This window comes from Ranitomeya variabilis, chromosome 5 (genome assembly GCF_051348905.1).
Source record: "Ranitomeya variabilis isolate aRanVar5 chromosome 5, aRanVar5.hap1, whole genome shotgun sequence".
NCBI classification, from domain to species: Eukaryota; Metazoa; Chordata; class Amphibia; order Anura; family Dendrobatidae; genus Ranitomeya; species Ranitomeya variabilis.
In genome coordinates, this window is record NC_135236.1 from 313771165 (window position 1) to 313788503 (window position 17339).

The following is a 17339-nucleotide window of genomic DNA, read 5'->3' on the forward strand; positions in this document are numbered from 1 at the left end:
CGTGGAGCGGTCACCGGGGGGTGTCCTGTCTCCGGAGCCATCAACGAGGGTAATGGTGTGCACTCTGGTCAAGAGGGTGGAGGTGCTGGTAAATCAGACCGTGAGGTCAAGTCAATAGTAGAGAAAAAAGTACCGCACACTCAAAGTTGATATGATGCGAAAAAAGGGGATATGCCAAATTTATTTACACACAAAAAAAGGGATCAACAATTGCCACTGTGATAGTATGTAGAAAGGAACCCGACGTTTCGACCCTCCTGGGTCTTATTCATGGGGTTACTAGGAGGCAAATAAACAGTATAAGCAGCTGTTTGTGACACAATATGCAAAGAAAACAAAAATAAGAACAAAAAGAAATAAACAAGATACCAAAATACAATCATAAAACATTATATACAATATATACAAAGCAACCAGAGGTAGCGTCGGGGGTACTCTGAGGAGCAGCGAGTGGTAAGTCTATGGTAAAGAGGTATTTACCTGAAATACGTCGGGTTCCTTTCTACATACTATCACAGTGGCAATTGTTGATCCCTTTTTTTGTGTGTAAATAAATTTGGCATATCCCCTTTTTTCGCATCATATCAACTTTGAGTGTGCGGTACTTTTTTCTCTATTGTCTCCGGAGCCGGCGCGTGGTGAGTATGATGGTTCCCCTCCCTAAAATGCTGTGGGCGCCTCTGTGGGATCGGCGGCATCGTGGTGGCGCCGCTCGGAGTCTCCTGGCGAAGTCTCGGCGTCCCACGCTGTTCACAGCGCTGACAGGAAGCGCTGTGGACTCAGGGTGACGTCGGAGGGCGGAGCAGGCGGTGACTTCCGGGTCGCGGAGCTTCTGCGCATGCGCAGGGGCTCCAAGATGGCGGCGCCCACCAGAAAGTGTGCGCCGATCACCCTCAGGTGTCGGCTGATCCCCTGCAGCTGCAGGGGGGGAGGAGAGCAACCGGAAAGTGCGGCACGAGTACGCTGACCGAAGGAGGGGCTATATATCGGTCGCCAAACGTGCTTTCCTTGCTTCTGGCCTCCAAATCAGGATGGAGTCCAATCAGGATCAGCAGCCTCTGCTGCTGGACGAAGCACCTCAGATGTCTGTGGAGAAGGAGCATGGAAAAAAGAGCGATGGATCTGGCCACAGAAGCTCCTCCAGACAGGGGTCTGGAGCGTCAGCCAGGAAAAATCCCCCTCGTACTTCGGTAGCTTTCTGGGTATGGGCATCCACTGGTAAGTGATCTTCGAGAATGTTCACTCAGTGATTAGTCTCCCCTCGTATATGTTTTCACAGGGGAAGAAAAACACCAGTAAAACAAAGCATAGGGAATGTGCCATCTGCGGGGTTCTCTTGCCTGACTCATACCCTAAAAAGCTATGTGACCCCTGTATCCAGCAGACGGTGAGGTCTGGGAAGAGGGGGAGGGGGTCATGGCTTTAGTTCATTAGACTAGTTTGCCTTACTTGCCCCCTCAGGTAGCAGAAGAATCCTCTTCTATTGCGGCCAGTCTGAAGGAAATGGTTAGGATGGAGCTTAAGCAGTCCATTAAGGGCCTTTCACAGTCAGTAGGCCCTAAACGAAAAACTCAGTGGTCATCTGATGCGTCGGTGGAGGAAAAGAGCGTAGAATCGGACGATTCAGCAGCATCATCCTCCTCCTCGGAAGAAGACGCTGCTCGGTTTTGTTTACCCTTGGAAAGAATAGACAAGTTAATAAAAGCGGTCAGAGGCACATTGGGTATAACAGAACCCAAGCCTCAACTGTCTAAAGAACAGATGATGTTCAGTGGGTTAGAACAAAGAAAGCGTAGAGTTTTCCCTCTGAATGAAAAGATACAAGAACTTATCAACAGAGAGTGGAAAAAACCAGAGAGGAAAGGTTCCTTACCACCTGCACAGAAGCGAAGGTATCCCTTTGACGACCCAGCAGTAGGTAGCTGGGAAAAAGCCCCAAAACTGGATGCAGCGATTGCCAAAGTAGCAAAGCGATCCTCTATCCCGTTTGAAGATATGGGAACGCTTAAAGACCCCCTAGATAGGAAGGTGGATACCTTCTTAAAGGGAACCTGGGAAATGGCAGCCGGCTCCTTAAGACCTGCGGTGGCGTCAACATGCACGGCGAGGTCAATGATGGTCTGGCTAGACCAGTTAGAGACCCAATTAAAACAAGGGGCCTCTAGAGACTCTATTATCGCGGCTTTACCAGTAATCCAGGAGGGGGCGGCGTTTTTATCAGACGCCTCAATTGACTCCGTTAAGTTAGCAGCTAGAGCAGCGGGGCTGTCTAATGCTGCAAGGAGAGCCCTATGGTTGAAATGCTGGCCTGGGGATATGCAGGCGAAAGCAAAGCTCTGCGCTATCCCTTGTAAAGGCGAGTATTTATTCGGGCCTACCCTGGAGAAGGCAGGAGACGATAAGAAAAAGTTTCCCAATACCTTCAATGCATACAGTCGTCCCTTCAACAAAAGAAGGTTCAATCGGGGAGGGAAGCGCGCCTTCTCACCGGGCAGAGATCGATCCAGATGGGACGATAAGCGAAAAAGAGGTACAGGTCTCATGTTTCGCCGTAACCCGACGGAAAACAAGAAACAAGAACAATGACAAGAACAATAGCAATCCCAGTGGGAGGGAGACTGCTGCATTTCTCAGCAGCATGGTCAGAAATCACAAACAGCGTTTGGATAAAAGACACTGTTTCCCATGGTCTCAAACTTGAATTTGTCCAGGCTCCACGGGACAAGTTCAAGCTAACACCCTGGCGCTCATCTCCCACTGAACAATTTGCCCTGAAAGAGGAAGTGAGGACTCTTTGTTCTAAAAATGTGTTGGTGGAAGTACCATATTCTCAGACAGGAAAGGGGTTTTACTCCCCCCTCTTCCTAATCCAAAAACCAGATAATACTTATAGAACCATTATTAATCTTAAGGGTCTCAATAAATTTCTGGTAAAGCATACTTTCAAAATGAAGTCCATCAATTCTACAATAAAAATGCTCTTTGAAAATTGTTTTATGGTAGTGGTGGATTTGAAAGATGCCTACTATCATGTACCCATTCATACTGATTTTCAACAATACCTGAGAGTAGCACTGATAATGGAGGGTAGGATTCAACATTTTCAGTTTAGGGCACTCCCCTTTGGGATAACCTCTGCTCCTAGAGTGTTCACTAAAATAATCGCAGAGGTCATGGCACATTTAAGGGAGTCAAATGTCCTTATAATCCCCTACTTAGACGATTTTCTCATTGTCGGGAACTCAGTGGATCACTGTCTGTCACAATGGGAAATTACTAAAGCTAAACTAGAACGTCTAGGTTGGATCATAAACTTTGAAAAATCTAAATTACAGCCTCTAAATATGCAAAAATTCTTGGGGTTAATTTTGAATTCAGTAACACAGCAGTGTCTTCTCCCCGGGGAAAAAATAGCGCTAATCCAGAGTTATGTGTTAAAAGCAATTAAATCACCCTCCATGACACTTAGGCAAGCAATGTCCCTACTGGGGTCACTCACATCTTGCATCCCCGCTGTTAAGTGGGCTCAGTTACACACCAGATCCCTGCAAAAAGAAGTTTTATTCCATGACAGAGCCCTAAATGGCGTATTAAATGGGAAATTAACGTTGGGGCCTATAACACTGAACTCCCTCAGGTGGTGGTTAGACATACAGAATTTGTCAGCAGGGGTGCCCTGGATAGTAAATGTCACCCAAGTAATAACCACAGATGCCAGCTCTTCGGGGTGGGGAGCTTATATGGGGGACATGGTGGTTCAGGGACAATGGGAACCCTTCACAACATTCTCATCCAATCAGAGGGAATTGTTGGCAATTGAATTGGCTGTTAAAGAATTCCTCATATATCTACAGGGCCAGCACGTCAGAATTCTGTCGGACAACAGAGTGGCAGTCGCCTACATAAACCGGCAAGGGGGAACACGGTCCGAGACTTTAATGCAGATCACGGAACGCTTGTTCCAGGTGGCAGAGCTAAATTTTCAATCTTTGACGGCTCTCCACATCAAAGGAAAGGATAATATAACAGCAGATTTCCTAAGTCGAAACACGCTAAGACAAGGAGAATGGTCTCTCAACAAGGATATTTTCAACTGTATCAGCCACAGATGGGGTCAACCAGTGGTGGACCTGTTCGCCACCAGAGACAACAGGAAAGTAAAACTCTTTTGCTCTCTGAATCCCAGGGAAAATCCCCTGGCGGTGGATGCTTTTCTAATAAAATGGGATTTTCCGCTGGCTTCTGCCTTCCCACCACTGAATCTGATTCCTCTAGTGGTGAGAAAAATCAGAGAGGATCGAGCAAAAGTTATCCTTATTGCCCCCTTTTGGCCCAGAAGAACCTGGTTTGCCTGGCTCAGGACGATGTCTGTATCGGATCCCTGGGTACTGCCAGACATCCCGAATTTACTCTCTCAGGGACCAATCTCCCATCCACAAGTGGCAGCGCTCCGTTTAACGGCGTGGACTTTGAATGGTCACTGTTAATAGATAAAGGCTTCTCTCCGAACCTGGTAGAAACGCTCCTAAAGAGTAGAAAGCAAATAACTACAAAAATCTACTCTAGAACTTGGAGGAAGTTCTTGTCCGTTTCTAAATTTAATATCCAAGAAGGGGTGCCAATACAACAAATCTTAGAGTTTCTACAAAAGGGGTTTGAGCTAAAACACTCTACTAGTACCCTTAGAGTACAGGTCTCAGCTCTGGGTGCCCTGTTTTCCTGTAATGTAGCTAACAACTATTGGATAGCGAGGTTTATGAAGGCAGTCTGTAGAACTAGACCAGTGTATAAAGATAGATCAGTTCCGTGGGATTTAAATTTAGTTCTATCCTCTCTAACAAAACCCCCCTTTGAACCTCTACACGAGGCCTCGATTAAAATGCTGACACTTAAAACAGCCTTCCTAATTGCCATAACCTCAGCTCGCAGGGTAGGAGATATCCAGGCACTTTCCAGGCTTCCCCCATATACAGAGTTCCTGTCTGACAGAGTAGTCCTTAGACCAGACCCAGCATATCTACCAAAGGTAGCAACAAGGTTTCATAGGTCGCAGGAAATAGTTTTACCATCTTTTGTTCCTAATCCATCCAATCCTAAAGAGCAGGAGCTTCATACGCTAGACGTTAGGAGATCTCTCCTACAGTATATTTCAGTCACCAATAGTTAGAAGAAGGATGAGGCACTGCTTCTTTCCTTCCAAGGTCCAAACAAAGGATGTAGAGTGTCAAAATATTTACTGGCTAGATGGATTAGGGAAACTATTTCTATGGCTTATACAGCGGGTGGGGGACCAGCTCCGCAGAATCTAAAGGCACATTCCACCCGAGCCATGGCGTCATCCTGGGCAGAAAGATCTGGAGTGTCGGTGGAACAAATATGTAAGGCGGCCACTTGGTCATCCCCTTCCACGTTCTTTAAGCACTATCGGTTGGATTTGGGGTCCTCCTCTGATCTCACCTTCGGGTTAAGGGTGCTGCAGGCTATAGTCCCTCCCTAAGGTAGCTTACATCTCTGTAAATCTCTCGTAGTGCTGTCATGGGAGTCCGAATAAAGCATTAAGCTACTTACGGGTAGCGGCATTTTTCGGAGGCCCATGACAGCACCCTTAGTTCCCTCCCTATTTCACGTGGGGGTTGCACTTCCTAATTTGTATATAGTGTGAAGTATGTAGATTTCACGTATGGTGTCTAGCTACAATTTAATAAAATATTTTTCGTTTTCAAAATGTATATAATGTATATTTGTATGCCACTAACCGCGGTAGTCCTCTCAAGGCTCTGAAATACAACTGATGCATGGGAGAGGTGCCGCCCTTTTTGTATCTGTAGGTTTCCTGTTCCTTAAGGGCGGATCCCCTCTCTCGTAGTGCTGTCATGGGCCTCCGAAAAATGCCGCTGCCCGTAAGTAGCTTAATGCTTTTTCCTGACCTGCTGGATGCAGCCACGCATTCTGCCACTTGGCAGCTTAACCGGGTAGAATCTCCTGTGGTATACCTACCAGTATCCCTGCCCGATTAGTCATCAATTAAAAATACCATGGACTGTCAGATGGCAAATCTGGTTCGTTCCGTCTTGCAGCCTCGGGTTCAGCACTCTACCCTTCCTTAGCCGCCACATGGGTTGCTAGAGCAATGGTCTCCTGGCCGGAGACATTAACTACTTTGATTCACAACAGTAACCTTTTCCCGAAGACAGTACAGCTGGCCAATCAAATCTCTTGAGCGGGAGACTATGTGGTTGACGCCTCTTGGATGTGGCTAGTTGCGCGGCACTGTCAGCAGCAAATGCCATTACATTCAGAAGGGCATTATGGCTCAGAGAATGGAAGCATACTCTGCGTTCAAAAATCATCTGACATCACTCCCTTACCAGAGTGGTTGGTTATTTGGTGAGAAGTTGGGAGCGTTCCCCACGCAGTAACAAAGGATCGCATGTTTCCTATAAACCCAACCAGCTGCGGAAGGGTTGCCCAAAACAGTCTAGATCTGAGGGATCTTAGTCCTAAAAAAGGGATGGAAAAGTAAGACAAAACCTGGACCTCAAACTTCTAAAAGCTTGACAAGGTCCTCCTTCTTTGGATGGAGTTCTTCCGTTCGGCCATTATCTCAATGGAAAAAGATGGAGTTTCTGGCATCCTCGACATTCGGGATGTTTACCTCCACATTCTGATTTTTTTTTTTCCATTCACGGACAGCATTTTCAGGTCATGGCCTGCCCTTCGGCCTTGCTACCGCTCCCAGAGTGTTAACAAGGGTCATGGCAGCTGTCATGTCCATCTTGCACCCTCGGGGCGTGTTTGTCCTGCCCTATCTGGTCGACTTTCTAGTTGTCCTAGGACTGCGCTGAGTCCGACTATATCACTTGCGATACCCTTTCTCACCTGGGCTGGCAGATAAACTTAGATAAGTCTTCCTAATTTCCAGTCCAGCAGATATCCTTTTTGAGGATGATCCTTGACCCTTCAACAGGGAGCTCATGCACTTGGTCACTCATCCCCTCATTCCATTCGATTTGCTATGAGTTCTGAGGAAAAATGGTGGCAGCAATGGAAGCAGTTCCCTTCGCTCCTCTTGTTTTCTGCAGGTTAGACAGGCTTTCAGAGGGTAGTCCCTGAGCTTCCTCATACAGGGGAGATCCTTTCTCCCGGTTCAATGATTATTAGTGACTTCCAACGCCAGTCTTCTGGCCTGGGGAGTGTCACCACACTGCTTAAGGCCCTCCGTCATCTCGGGAATCCAGTCTCCCGATCATTGTTCTGGGGATCCGAGCGGTAAGGCTAGTTATACAGCAGAACCACTGCCTTCTGGCGGGTCACCCTATGCGAAATCAATCAGATAACACCACGGCTGTGCCGTACGTCAATCATCTAGGAGGTACCTGCAGCCAGGCAACCATGGCCGAGATACCTCATATTCTCCGATGGGCCGAGATCAATCACTCTGGGATCTCGGCAGTACACATCCCAGGAGTAGAACTCTGGACGGCAGACTTCTTCAGCTGTCAGGTCACGCCTCAAGTGAGTGGGAACTTCATCCGGAAGTCTTCCAACAGATCTGCCTTCACTGGAGCATTCCAGATGTAGATCGGATGGTCTCCAGACTGAATGCCAATGTTCTCGAGTTCATTGTTCGGTCTCGAGACCCAAAAGCCATCGCAGGGCATGCTCTGTTTTTCCATGGTACCAGTTCCGTCACCCCTCTTCCACTACTTCCGAGAGTCTTTAGGAAGCCGAAACGGTCCCAGTAATCCCTGGGCGATTTGCACTGACCAAGTCAGGTTTTGTTTGTGGAGCTAGTACAACTCATCGCCAATTTTTCTCTGGCGGTTGTCGGGTCGTCCAGATCTGCTCTCCAGGAACCGGTTCTGACCCAGACAAGACTCACAACAAGTTGTCAGCGACTAGTGCTTGTAAGCCCACCTCAGTACGCATTTTGCGTGGGGCGGAGATAACGGATTCCTTTCCCCCTTTGTTTTGAAGGAAAGCTAAAAAATTTAAAAAAAATTCAGGCCTGACTCTCAGCTCATTGTAAGACTAGATTTTAGCCTTTTCGGTCCTATTGCAACCAAACTGCAAATAGGGACTTTCTCGCAGGGAGTTTTCCCATGTGGTTCTTCCCCATCTCCTACCGTTAGATCTTTGGGACCTTAATGGTCCTGGGGGGTCTTACAGTAGACTCCGTTTGATCCGGACAGACTTTACTGTCATGGAAGGTTGCCTTTTTCTCTGCGGTCATGTCATTCAGGTGAGACTTCGGAGCTAGCCCCTCTGTCCTTCTAGACTTTTCCTTATTGCCATCAAGGCAAGGTTGTCCTTATGTCATCCTTGTCCCTTGTTACCAATGTGGTATCGTACTCCCCCCTGTTACGAGGACATCATTCTTCCCTGTTCGGCACCAGTTCACAAAACGGAACGGGTTCCCCATACTCTGGACAAGGTGAGTCCTTGAGAAGGTACGTATCGAGGACCGCATCCTTTAGAAGCTTGGACACTTTATTTGGGCTTCCTGATGGTTGCAGGAAGGGTTTAGCAGCTTCATCGGCCATGTTAGCCTGGTGGATTGGTTACTCCATCCAGGAGTCCTTCTGCGTCAGGTCAGCCTATCCCAGCGGGGATCAGGGCACTCCCCACTTCGTCAATAGTGGCTTCTTGGGCCATTAGGCACCAGGTGTCGGCAGAGCAGGCCGACAAGGTTGCAGTTTCATCCAGTCCGCACACATTCTTGAAGCACTACAATATTCACACCCAGACTTCCGCAGATGTGAGTCTGAGCAGGTGGACTCTGCGGGCCTCGGTAGCGCATTCTTAGATAGCGGTTACGCAGGGCCTGATCTGTTATGATGTCCCCACCCAGGGACTGCTTTGGGACGTCCCATGGTCTGTGGCCCCTAATGAGGTGAAGGAGAAATAGGGATTTTTGTGTACTCACCATAAAATCCTTTTCTCCAAGCTAATCATTGGGGACACAGCACCCACCCTGTTAATGGCTCTGTGCTTGTTCTGCAATTGGACATGTTATACTCTTATGTTATTATTGATCTCCTACTGCTTTTGCACTGAACTGGTTCTCTGGGAGCCAGCATGAGGGTGTATACTGCAGGGGAGGAGCTAACTTTCTTTGTAATACTTAGTGTCAGCCTCCTGGTGGCAGCAGCATACACCCATGGTCTGTGTCCCCCAATGATTGGCTCGGAGAAAAGGATTTTACGGTGAGTACACAAAAATCCCTATTTTAAGTGGCAAAAAACTAGCAGCAAGGAAAAAATTCTAAAAAGAATTTATTAGATATACATTAAAATTGTAAAATAAACCAGACATACACTAATGTTGGAACAAAAAATTAGCCAAGGAAATTATATCATGGTAGGGTAGGTAGGGTCAAAGAACACTGCATCCCTTAAAAAAAAATAAAAAAAAAAAATCCTTGCATTGTACATACTACATATTTTAAATGCATCAGTCAAGGAGAATTCCCCCCCCCAAATAAATTCTATGGAAAGCGAAGTCTATGTTTAATCTCTTTTATTAAAGTATTAAAATAGTACAACATATCACAAATACAAACATACATACAGACTAAAGTAGTTACAAAACTTCTCAAAATAGTACGTGTTTTTTACTTCACGCAAATATGGTATCATCAGAGTCATATTTATTAGTTATTTTGCCGTATATGTTCCTTGCTCAACTCTTCTGTTCTTTCTTAGCATCTCGTATTGTCCACCACCTGTTGCCCCATTTCGATAATTATTTCGCTAAGCGGAAGTCTATTTCCAATTGCTATATTTATCCAAAGAATCCGCCCAATATATTATTATTTATCCCTGACAGCAGCTATGGTTGCTTATGGTATAACGTCAGAATTAAAGGAAAGATAAGAAGAAAAGAGGAAAAAAAGGAAAAATGGGAAGGGGAAAGGAAGGACCATGCCTCCGCAGCCCTCTGAAACCAGCCCAGGAAAGCTGAGGAGAAACCTCACTGCTGGGAAAGTACCTCCCATTTCTCCATGAGAGCCCCGAAACTCCCAGAGTCCCTAAATAAAATCCAGGGTTGCCATGTCCTCAAGTACCTCGAGTTATCACCCAAAGCCTGTGCAAACAATTCCTCCATATGGTGGATATGTGAGAATTCTGTTAACCATTCAATCATGGATGGAATTTTCATTTTACGCCAATGTCTAGGTATAACCATGCGGGCTGCCGTCAAGCAAAACCTCAGGAGACTACTTTTTTGTTTGGCTATTGGTCCCGGTAGCATGGACAAGATGGCCATGTGCGGAGTAAGATTTATATCCTCTCCTGATATTTTGTTGTAAGTCGAGATTACTTCTCCCCAGAAACTCTTTATCCCTGGACACTGCCACCAAATATGGAACAAAGTTCCTCTTGCGTTCCCACAGCGCCAGCACCCATCTGCCACCGAGGGGAATATGGCATGCAACCTCACAGGATATCGGTACCATCTAGTAAGAATTTTGAAATTCTTCTCTTGGGCATGGCTGGCCGGAGACATCCCATGAGCGCAGCGGTATGCCGATGTGATTTCCCTCTCAGTAAATGTGCATCCCATTTCTGCCTCCCACGCTCTAATATATCCCGGGATAACTGTTGAAGTCTCCTCGTTTAGTAATTTGTACACAAGAGAAATCTGATGCGATGGGGGTGTCTGCTGGGCGAATATCCTCTCAAACTGTGTCAGAGAAAGTGGTGGTCTCTCTCCACCAGAAAATCGTCTGACAAATGATTTTAATTGTTCATACTCTAACCAAGATAGTGTGCGAGTAGGACATTCGTCTTGTAGCTCGTTGAGAGAGGGAAGACCCTTCTGCGAGATTATTTGATATATTCTTTGATTGGATTCCACCCTCCATCCCAAAATGGAAAGCGAAGTTTAGTTGCTTTGTCATAAATAAAACACAATAGGTACTTGGCTATATATGGTTCTCTTGTCCTGACACGTCCCCACCACCACTAGTTCTCGGGGTTCATCAGGGGACTGTTTAAACCTGAAGGGAAATAAATAATGCTGATAAAAGCTCCAGCACTTGTGGCCGCAGTGGGGCATTGTGCTGCCTGTTCCTTTTAAACAGCAAGCATAACTTGCATGTAATCTGTGGATGGTTGGTATTAGAGTTTGGTAATATAACGAATAGGCTCATTTAACTAGCTGTATTTAGCAGCGCTCGTAATGCTGGTTGTACAGACAAATGTTCATGTTATATCTAGTTTTTTATTTTTTTTTCTACTGAATGTTGGCGATCAATTGTACGTCTATTAATGTTTACCTGTGCACAGCTACACGTACATCCCAAATTTTAAAACCGTTGGGATGCTGTGAAAAATGTAACCAACATAAGAATCCGTATTTTGTGGACTAGGAGATGCATCGGACCATAAGACACACCCCAAATTTTTAACAAAATGGTGGCGCATCTTAGTCCGCTTTTACAGTAGCTTATGGGGAGTGGGCAGCTGGGTGGAGCAGGGTCCCTGTAGATAGGGCCGCTGTTGCAGGAAGCTGGCTGCAGAGGCAGGAGTGGGGCGTTGATGCGGCTCCCAAGCTGTGAGAAGGGGGTGCAAAAAGCTGTTGTAGCTCAGGCTTTCAGAAAATGTTTGGAGTCCCCGCCCTTCCCATCCCATCAATATGCGTATGCGCCACCTCTGTCTGCCATTTTTCCCAAGTCCACCGCAGTGAAAAGGATGGGATGTGAGGGGACTCCCAATGCTTTGTTTGTTTGTTTTTTTGGGGTTTTTTTGGGTTTTTTTTGAAAGACCGGAGTCAGCCACAGCCGAACACCCCCTCCTCCCAGCCCTGTGCCCGAAGCATTGCCCCACTCCTACCACTGCCAGCTTCCTACTGCACCGACCCTGCCTCCTGGGACCCAGCTCCCCTGTAAGCTACATTTGGATTATAAGTCACCCCTCCCCCTAAGAAATAGTGCGTCTTATAATCCTAAAAATACGGTAATTATTTGGAAATCTTTTATAGCCATATTTTGTTCACAATAGAAAACCTGTGTGAAGATGGAAGCTAGACATTTTTCTATTTCACTTGAAAAAAATAACTCTGCAGTAACACATCTTAAAAAAGTTGGTACAGGGCTAACAAAAGACTGGAAAGGTTAGAGGCATTAATGAATAACATCTGTGGGGTCAATTTTCAACTGGGTCACATGACTGTATGAAAAATAACATGTTAATCAAAAGATGGTTAGAGTATCTCCAATCTGTAAACCACTGCATCAAAAAATGTTCCTCAGTGTAAAATTGCTAGTACTTTGAATATCCCACCATCAGCAGTACATGAAATCCTCAAAAGTTGGCGATTTCTGGACAAATCCATGTGCACAATGGAAAAGTCAAGCTATTAATATTGAATACTTGTAATCTACTGGACCGCAGTCGGCACTGAATAAGAGTATGATTTAGTCATGCAAATCGCTGCATGTGCTCAGGAATACTTCCTGAAATCACTGTGAATGCAGATAGCAGTTCAGTCCACAAATGCAAGATAAGTCCATTGTGCAAAGAATGAGCCATATATTAACATAATCCAGGAACACTGCTGTCTTCTCTGGGCCAAAGTACATTTAAAATGGACTGAGCCCAAATGGGGAAAACCTGTTCTGTGGTCAGATGAGTCAAAATGTAAAATTCTTTATGGAAATCACGGATGTCGTCTCCTGTGGACTCGGGAGGAAAGGGACAATCCTTATCCGCGCCCAATTAAAAAGGCTTAATCTATGATGCTTCGGGGCTGCATTAGTGCCTATGACATAGGCAGCTTACACATCTTGAAAACACTATCAATGCTGATAATCATATAGAGGTCTTAAAAGAATATTTGCTCAATATTTTACTCAAGAGTTAAGCAAATTTGATCGGGTCCCTGCTTATTCGGCAAGCTATAGCGCTTACCTAATAAGCTGCAGAGAGAACTCTGCTTCCTGCTGTTCAGCTCCGTAGCTGCATGTGTCGCGGCTGTGTCACAGTCACGACACATGCATGGATAGCCTGTGTGTTGGGCTCTCCATACATGTTTTGTGACAGTGACACAGACGCAACACATGTAGCTGCGGAGCCGAACAGCTGATCAGCCGGAGCGATCCAGGAAGCCGGGTTCCCTCTGCAGCTTAATTGGTAAGTGCTATAGCTTGCCGAATAAGCCCTGACCCGATCAAATTCACTCATCTCTACTCTTATCCAGACGTCATCTGTTTCAAGGAAGGCCTTGCATATTTCAGTAAAACAATGCTAAATCACATACTTCATCTATCACAACACCATGGATTTGCAGAAGAGAGCTTGGTTTGTGAACTGGCTGTCTGCAGTCCAGACCTTTCACCAATAGAAAACATTTGTTGCTTTATGAAGGTAAATATCCAGTAAAGACGCAGGAATGTTGAGCAGCTAGAATCCTTCAACAGACAAATATGGGACAACATTCTTCTTCCAAAACTTCAGCAATTGGTCTTCTCGCCTCCCAAATGTTCTCCTTCTGTTGTAAAATGAAGTGGGGATGTTACACAATGGTAGACACATCCCAGTTTTTTGAGGTGTGTTGCTGCCATCAGTTTTGAAATGAGTTAGGCTTCTTTCAGACTTCCGTTGGTACGCGGCCGTCGCTAAGCGTCGGCGCGACGTACCAACGGACGTTGGAGTTTTTCAGCACAACGTGGGCAGTGGACGCAGTGTTTCAACCGCTGCCCATAGTAAAGTCATAGGGAGGAGGGGGTGGAGTTACGGCCGGGCATGCGCAGTAAAAAATGCAGGACACGACGTACGAAAAAACGTTCCCTTGAACGTTTTTTCGCTACAACGGTCCGCCAAATATCGACGCATCCAGTGCACGACGTATGGAACGTGTGTCCATACGTCGCGATAAGTCGGTAATACAAGTCTATGTGCAAAAACCTCATCTGCGGGCAACTTTGCAGGATGCGTTTTTTTCACAGAACGACGCATTGCGACGTGTTCACAAAAACGTAAGTGTGAAAGTAGCCTTACTGTTTTCAAATAAAACGGAAAAATGTATAAATTTCAACTCCTGATTTGTGTTCTATGTTCTGGGTTGCATACAATATGGTTATAAGAGACTTCCAAATCATTGTATTCTTGTAATTTGTTTTACACAGCATCCCAATTTTTTTGCCATTGGGGTTATACTGTAGTATGTGGACTAATGTACAATAAATTTGTCACACCCAGTTATATTTTTATGTCTATGACCAGTTTACCACAGACATTAATTACATTTGACTCACGCTAATGAAGCTTGCATAACAGCTGGAAAATCATGTTATTGATGACACAAAAATAATTACCACGTTATAACTCTTTGCTGCAGATGAGAATGAGCCAGCAATGAAACGACACAAAGAACAACTTGCTTACATGCAGTCTGAAGAGTTCCAGAAGATTCTGAAAGCCAAATCTAAGCACACTGGTGTCCTTAAGGAGGTACGCCACTACTGGATTTATATTTTGTTACATCGTAGGAAAATAATTCTAAATGATGCTGCATGACCATTTGTCATGTTACTCACACCATCCCAGAACTATGTTTGCAGTGTGGCAGGGTGCATTAGCCTGCTGAAAGAGGCCACTGTCATCAGGAAATACTGTTCCCATGAGGGAATTTATTTAGTTTACTTGTAACAATATTTATTTAGGCATTATGTCTCAATAATAATGTGAATGTCAGGACCTGTGGGTTTCCATAAGAATATTAACCATAATTTTATTCTACGGCTACTTTCACACTAGCGTTAACTGCAATACGGCGCAAATGCGTCGTTTTGCCGAAAAAAACGCATCCTGCAAAAGTGCTTGCAGGATGCGTTTTTTCAGCATTGACTAACATTAGCGACGCATTGCCACACGTCGCAACCGTCGTGCGACGGTTGCGCCGTGTTGTGGCGGACCGTCAGGACCAAAAAACGTTACATGTAACGTTTTTTGCTCCCGTCGGTCCTCTTTTTCCGACCGCGCATGCGCGGCCGGAACTCCGCCCCCACTTCCCCGCACCTCACAATGGGGCAGCGGATGCGCTGGAAAAATGCATCCGCTGCACCCGTTGTGCGGCGGAGACAACGCTAGTGTCGGGAACCTCGGCCCGACGCTAGTGTGAAAGTAGCCTACCTCCGCTGGTTTGTCTTCTTCCCACAACACTATCTCTTCCTTTGATAAGAAACACATATGCATCCAGCAATCGGTATGACATGGTGGTTCGTCTGATGAATTGCGTATTATCGATTTCTTCATGGCCCAGTTCTGAGGCTGATCTTGAGATGGTGTACAGCAGTCAGAATGACCAGTCTACTACTCTCGTGTAGGTTGGCTGTGAGCATCAATTTGTTGTTCTTCAGGATAAGAGCTGATAAGCAATCTTTTGTTCCTCACTTGGCTCACGTTGCTTTGGACTTTTAAAAAAAAAAAAACATAAATAAAAGGCATCAACTGTAGACCTATTGCTTAATATCCCACCCCTTGACAGGTAGACTTTGCCAATCTATTGACATTATCATATTTGCCGGGGAAGCAGTTTGCATAGAAGTGATATTATGCTTTAGCTTCCGTCCTTCTGGTTTATTAACCTAATTGGCCCTTTCTGTAGTTGATTTGTTACATTAAGCTCAGAAAACTATAAAAAGAGACAAATTTGAGATTTTTAACTTTCTCATGGATTTTCACTCCAGATGGTGAGACATAATCTAAATCTATATGGCCCAGGCTTTGTTCGTGGGGTATTTTTTGCTTGTTTTTCTCTTCTTTTTGCAGTTTTCATACTGATTTTTATCCATAGACTATGTTCACACGTTGCATTTTTTTACAGGCAAAACCTGTTCTCTTGGCAATAATAAACTTTCTTCAAGCACGTTTTGCTTAGTTTTTGTTGTGTTTTTTTGCAGTGTTTTTGTCATGCTACATTTGTGTCTGTGCATGCTGATAAAGTTTAGTGCATAAAAGAAATCTGATTCTATTTTATCAGGTTTTGGCACCAAAATCTGATACCTGCGGTTTTTTTAATGTTTTTTTGCACCACATATTGTAATCAGTGGGTGAAAATCTGAAATAAGTGATATGCTGCATTTTGCAAAAAAAAGGTATTGCACAAAGTACTGAGGGGGGAAAAAAAAGCTGTGTGCATGAGATTTCTGAAATCTCAGACTTTGATGGTACTGTAAAAACGCAGCTGAAAAGTTTTATTTTGTTTTTTTTAAAAAAAAAAAAAAAGATTTAGAAAAACTGAAAAAAAAACCACAACGCGTGAACATACTCTAATTCTTGCAACCTTGATTTTGCTGTTATATGCGTACCAGAAATGCACTGTGCACAAGACCTAACACAGAACAGCCTGATTGTGTTTTGTATGATTAGAACTGTTCTCTTATAAACCTAAAAATTACTTACAGCAAAAAATATTTAATATATTTATTCATAGACAACAAACAAAATGGTTAAATGAAAGATTACACAGAATTGATTAAAAAGACATAATATTGGTGTACCATGATTGTAAATATGTCCATAATATCAAATTTCAATAAATAAGTGATCTACATTTCGATAATAAAATATTTTGTATAAATAGCAGCATAATATAACTACAGATATGTAAACCATTCAGAAAAATTCACAAACGGCAAAAATCTTAGAACACTAAATGTATAAAGTAGGTACAGACCCCTATGGAGAGATGTACTTTTTTTTAACCAATTCTTTTGTAATCCTTTTCCTTTAAAAGATTGTCTATGAATTAATAAATATTTTTTGATGCATGCTATATTTATAGGTTTATATTGCTTTTTGGATATATAGCTACGGTCTATTTAAATCGAACTTTGCTCATGTAATAGTCTCCTTGTTCTTATGGTCATTTAGGCTGAAGCTGAGATTCAAGAAAAATATTTTGATCCACTTGTGAAAAAAGAGCAGATGGAAGAGAAGATGAAAAGTATAAAAGAACAGAAATGTCGCGTGGTGACCTGTAAAACGGTGAGTGTGCAACTGCTGCGCGACGACAACTCTGAAAATTGAAGTGCAATAGTGAGTGAAGGCTTGTTTTACCTACAGGGCAATATGAGTTTTTACCAGCATTCCTCTAATATACTGTAAAACGCATTGCTTATGTCAGCTGGAAGGATAACAGACATTTTCAGTTTTTGGATGTGAGCAACAAACTTTCCTTTTTATTGCCGGCATAGTTTAATTTTAAGCAGTAATTAGTGGTCCCAGCTGTCTGACTCCCAGTGATTAGACTTTAAGGCAAAATATAAGACTCCATTTAAATCAGCAAAGATGTGATTCCTACAAAATATTACTTTTTGCAATGTCGTGCTT

At 44.3% G+C, this 17339-nt stretch overlaps 1 protein-coding gene across 1 annotated transcript in view; it reads left to right on the plus strand.

Moving 5' to 3' along the window:
* Positions 1-17339, plus strand: part of MCM10 (minichromosome maintenance 10 replication initiation factor) — a 104993-nt gene that overhangs the window by 74887 nt on the left and 12767 nt on the right. The window contains exons 16-17 of the mRNA XM_077264611.1: positions 14344-14456; positions 16881-16994. Of these exons, the coding sequence (XP_077120726.1) occupies positions 14344-14456; positions 16881-16994 (227 nt within the window). The remainder of the gene's footprint in view (positions 1-14343; positions 14457-16880; positions 16995-17339) is intronic.